This window comes from Narcine bancroftii, chromosome 4, assembly GCF_036971445.1.
Source record: "Narcine bancroftii isolate sNarBan1 chromosome 4, sNarBan1.hap1, whole genome shotgun sequence".
NCBI classification, from domain to species: domain Eukaryota; kingdom Metazoa; phylum Chordata; class Chondrichthyes; order Torpediniformes; family Narcinidae; genus Narcine; species Narcine bancroftii.
The window spans coordinates 63,242,026-63,247,622 of record NC_091472.1 but is presented as its reverse complement, the minus strand read 5'-3'; the positions used below and the strand labels follow the sequence as shown (position 1 = coordinate 63,247,622).

At 42.0% G+C, this 5,597-nt stretch overlaps 1 protein-coding gene across 1 annotated transcript; it reads left to right on the top strand.

Moving 5' to 3' along the window:
* Positions 1-5,597, top strand: LOC138760626 (probable G-protein coupled receptor 75). Its single transcript, XM_069931415.1, has 2 exons — positions 1-235; positions 601-5,597. Exon 2 carries the CDS (start codon positions 722-724, stop codon positions 2,075-2,077), a length of 1,356 nt encoding a protein of 451 aa, XP_069787516.1. The 5' UTR covers positions 1-235; positions 601-721; the 3' UTR covers positions 2,078-5,597.

Here is a 5,597-nt window from a genome sequence, read left to right as displayed (position 1 = left end):
TCTCTTCCACAATTCTGATGAAGGGTCTTTGGCCTGCGGGGTTAATTTGGTTTCCTGTCTGACCTGTTGACAGGGGTTGACCTGTTTTTCTGCTGCACTCGATGGCGATGCAGTCAGTGCACCTTCTGGCCAGGGCTCTGCGCCGCTCCTTGGGGAAGCCGTCACTTGCCCGTTTAGGAATGCACCCTGACTGAACCGTAGCTCCTGCTTCTGCTCCACTTGCAGTTTCACCAAGGTATGCACAGGAGCGCGCTTCTCTCGGGAACGGTACAGCAGGGTGGAAGGACGGAAGGGCCTACTCCTGCTCCCGCGTTCCTCGTTTCACTCGAGCCCATCTGGAGCTGGCCAGTCCAGCTCATGAACCGGTCGGTCCTGAGGCTCAGCGGCGGGAAGCCTCGGCTTCGGGCTCCCGAGGGTAGCACGACGTGCTCTGCAGGAAATAATCGGACAGGAGCTCGGCGCACGGGACGGGCCCGGAGTTACTGTGGCCACGCCGGGCGTTGGGAGGGGGTGACGCGGTGGCAGGCAGCGCCATGCCCGGGTCCACAGCACCATTGGGCTTGGTCCCAGCCTGGCTCAGTGTCCCCGTTTTTGTTGCAGCCTTCCATCATCTGCGGGCTTCTGTTCGGTTCCAGGGCCCGCCCGCTGGTCTTCCCGAGCGCACAGAAGGCGGCCTGGAGCGGAGCGCGCCCCGACGGGCACCAACAGCCCATCTGCTGGGATGAGGGGGAATGAGCCCGTGGGGAACCTGCAGGAGCTGATCCGGACCGCCTGCACCCTGCTGCTCTTCCTCACATTCTGTTTGGGAACACTGGGGAACCTGATCGTCTTCTTCTCCTTCTTTGACCCAGCACTCCGAAAGTTGCGGACGAACTTTGACTTCATGGTCCTCAACCTCTCCTTTTGTGATCTGTTCATTTGTTGTGTCACCACGCCCATGTTCGCTTTCATTTTATACTTCGATTCAAACAGCAACGTTTCTGGGGCGTTCTGCTTCACCTTTCACCTCACAAGTGCTGCATTAATAATAATGTCCCTTAAATCGGTGACCATAATTGGTCTCCATCGCTTGTACATGGTGTTATGTGAGCGGCGACCTAACACAACAGTGTCTCGCTCTATACTTCTTGTGACCATCAGCCTGTGGAGCCTCAGCTTTACCCTGGGTACCCTTGCTACCTTCTGGACATCTCCTGAGAGTTCCAGAGTATGTGTGCCCCTCTTTGGTTGTACCAGTAGCGATGATAAAGTCATTCTCTATCTCTATGTTGCAGATTATGCATTTTGTGTGGGTGCTGTATTGGTCTCCTACATGATAATAGCTGTTGCCCTGAAGAAAAATACATATGGAAGGAAGAGTGCCATCATCACGGTTGATCCATTAAGTCCGAGAGTGCTTAAAAGAGCAGGGACTAACAGAGGGCAAACTGTTACAGAACCTCTTTATCAAAATCAAAATTACAACAAGCTCCAACACACTCAAGCACACTCTTACAAACAAGGACGTACTCCCATCCGGCCTTCTGAAAATAAGTTGCAACTGGGGTCCTCAATGAATATTTCAGGCACAAAAGATTCAGGAGCTGTAGTAACGTGTGTTGTGGTTGTAGTTTCAGTGATAGTTTGCTGCCTTCCATTAGGATTTTCCTTCCTTCAAGATGTCACAATGCTACAGAGCAGTTTTATTTTAAATCAATTTAAACTTTTTGGATTCACATTAATATTGTTTAAATCAGGGCTAAATCCATTTATTTATTCACGTAGCAGTGCTGGACTCAGGAAGAGAATTCTCTGGTGCAGGCAATGTGTATCTCTGGGCTGCTGCTGTTACAAACATAAGACTTGGTTACTAGCAGTAGGTCAAGGGAGCTTGGATGTGAACAGAAACAAAGCATCTCATTATGAAACCAATTCAGCTTACATGCTGTCTCCTCAACCACAGAGAAAGTTGGTCGATCAGAATTGTGCACAAAATAACTCAAACTCGATCAGCATAAAGGTTGAGACTTGCTGTAGTACTTACAACAGCCCTTCCCAGAAATCAGGCATTTTGCTACCAATGAACATAGTTTGTTGATATGCCATACATGATCATACACAAAAAATACCAGATTTTATTCCAGAGCATGAAAATACCCATCCCATCAGTTGGAAGATGATTAAGCTCACAGTGACCTGTGCTAAATGTGTTGCATGTCAGCAGCTGTGTCACTTTTGCCTAATTATCAAAATGCACCAGATGAACATTCCATGAATATTGTAATTTTCACAAATATATTTGGGAAAATGGCTGCTATGATAAATAAACAGACCGACTTATGCAATGGTATTACTATTCTTGAAATACAGCAGAATTCTTTTAATTTAAAAATATTTTTATTAAGTTTCACAAATAAGCATAAATACAAAATTGACAATCACATAATTCATTTTATACAAGTAAGCATGCAAAAAAAAAGCCAATGAGAAAAGTAGACAAAACAAGATCAATAATTGCTTGTAATTCCTCAAAAACATTTATTTGAACTGATCCATGCATCCATGTTTTATTGAAATAACTTGTATCAAATAAAGGAGAAAAAAAAACTAAAGCTAACTCTAATCTAACCCCTCCCTCTCATCAGGTTACCTTTTGAATTAAATTAAAAATCAATAATGTGGAACCACTGGTGATCCCGGAGAAAATGAACGACCAGAACATACAGTAATTGTTAACTCTTCCAATTATTAAAAAAAAATAAGAATGGGTCCCATAATTTCATAAATTGAAACTTTATATCTTTGATATTATATCTAATTTTCTCTAAATTTAAATAGGAAATTACATCATAGAACTACTGTGTATGATAGGGGATGAATCACCTTTACATTTCAATGAAATTGCTCATCTGGCTATCAACGTGGTGAAAGCTAAAACTTTTTCCACAGATGCCGATAAAAGTTTATCTGAATCATGAGAAAAACCAAACAGAGAAATGAATGGGCAAGGTTCCAAATTAATCGTTGATAAAGTTTGGAAAATATCTTTCCAGAATCTCTAAATTTTGGCACTCCCAAAACATGGATCAGGGAAGCTTCAAGATTTTACATTTCTCACATCGTGGATCAATATCTGCATAAAAATTATATAGTGTAAGTTTGGACATAGGAGTTTTGTGTAACCCCCTTAAATATTAATAAGCAAGGCCTTGCACAAAATGAGGAATCATTAATGAAGCTGAGAGTAGAATACCCATCTTCATCTGAAAATGCTACGTTCAAGGCTTATTCCCAATCGCTCTTAATCCCAGCCATGGGAGCTGAATTTAAATCCAATAAATTATTATAGATACATGATGTTAATCCACCATAAAAATGTAAATTTTAAAAAATCAAGAATATTAGTGTTGGAAATTTGCAGAAAATCTAAAAGCTTAGACTGAACAAATTGTCTAATTTGTAAATATCTAAAAATGTGTCTTGGAAAGATTAAATTTAGTGCAATGCTCAAATGGTGGCTCTGATAAATAAAGATGGGCTTAATAATGCTATTACCGTTCTGGAAATACAGCACAATTCTAATCATGCCAATTTACTTCTATAGTTATATGATTTTTGTATGCATTTTTTCACATTATTGTACATAAAACAAAAGTTCACTTAAACTGACTACTACATAATTATTCAGATCCCTTAAGTCTGGGCATTATATAGCTGAGAGCAGAAAGACTTGTTTTCTAATATCTTCCTTGTTTTAAGAGTGCCCAGGAGAGATTTGTTTTCCATTTTATTTCAACTTTCTCATAGTTTCTCTGCCTTAATGCATTCATCTGGAACTTGCTGAGAGCCAGATCACAGGCAATTAAGTCCAGAGATCCCGAACACTACAGATGGTGTAGGTTCAAGATATGGAAATCCATCTCCCAGTTGAAGTGGAGATTCCAGAGGAGAATGGAAACAATGAAGGATACCCGTCAGCAGCAGCAGGACTTAAATGATAACCTGTAACAAAACCAAATCTGGTGCTGTAGGAGACAGCACAGCTTTACTCTCAGATGAACTTAATGCCTTCTAGGCCTAATTTGACCACCTGATGATCCAATAATGTCAGTATCTGAAGATGATGTGCAGGCTGCCTTCAGAGGGTGAATCCAAGGAAAGCATGGACGAGTATACTAAGCCGAGTTCTGAAAACCTGTGCTGACCAACTGGCCATTGTATTTGTGGATATCTTCAACATCTCACTCGTGCAGGGTGTGGTATCCGCTTGTTTCAAACGGGCTACAATTGTACTGGAACCCAAGAAAAGTATCTAACCTGTCTAAATGAATACTGACCAGTGACACTCTCATCCACAGAGATGAAGTTTTGAGAGGCTGGTGTTGAAGCATATCAGCTCATGTCTGAGCGGAGACATTGATCCATTCCAATTTGTTTCCCACAGCCAAAGGTCTATGGCTGATGCCATCTCACTGGCTCTACATAAAACCCTGGAACACCTGGAAAGATAAGATGCATGCATCAGGATACTCTTTATCGACTACAGTTTGACATTCAACATCATCATCCCCTCAAAACGGAGTTTTGAGACCTGGGCCTCATTTCCCCATTATATAATTGGATGCTGGATTTCCTTACCTTCAGACCCCAATCAGTGTGGCTTGCCAAGAACATCTCTTTCACAACTTCCATTAGCACCAGGAGCACCACAGGGCAGTCTTTAACCCTTTGCTTGACTTGATTTACACCTATGAATGTGTGTCTTTGTACCTTAATAACACTATCTACAAATTTGTTGATGATACCACAGTCGTGATCTGCATAAAAAGGGATGCTCCAATGATAATTGGGGGATCAGAGGCAGAGAGGGTGAGCAAATTCTTGGGGAGTCACTATCTTGGAGGACCTTTCCTGGATACAACATATTAACTTCATCTCAAAGAAAGCATATCGGCGTTTCTACTTCCTCAGGAGTTTGCGCAGATTTGGTATGACATCAGAAATCTTGGCAAACTTTAACAGATGTGTAGTGGAAAGTGTGCTGACCGGCTGCATCATGGCCTGGTATGGGGGGCACCAACACCTCTGAGCAGAAAGCCTGTAAAATTCAGTAAGTACAGCCCAGAACATTACAGGCAAAACTTTCCCCACTGTCGAAAAAACCTACATGTAGCACTGCCTTGGGAAAGAAGGAGGAATCAGGTACAGGTATCTTTCTTGAGCACCGATAAGTAGAAATTCTGCCTGGCTGGGCAGGAAAAAAGATCTCAGGACATGTTCTGTTCTCACTACTACCATCAGGAAAGAGGCATTGGTGCCACAAGATTTGTACCACAACACTGAGGAACAGTTGCTACCCCATCACCATTGGACTCCTAAACAACAAACTCAATGTAAGGATTCTTACTTTGTACATTATTCATTACTGAATATATTTTTCTGTATTGTAGTCAGTTTGTTTCTTTGTTTACATATCTCTCTTTTGTATAGGCATCTTTTTCTTAAGTACAATGTAGTTACTGATAAGTAGAAATTCTGGCTGACCACAGGAAAGAATCTCAGAGTTGGGAATGATGTCATGTATGTACTCTTGACAATAAATCTGAATGTTGAACTTT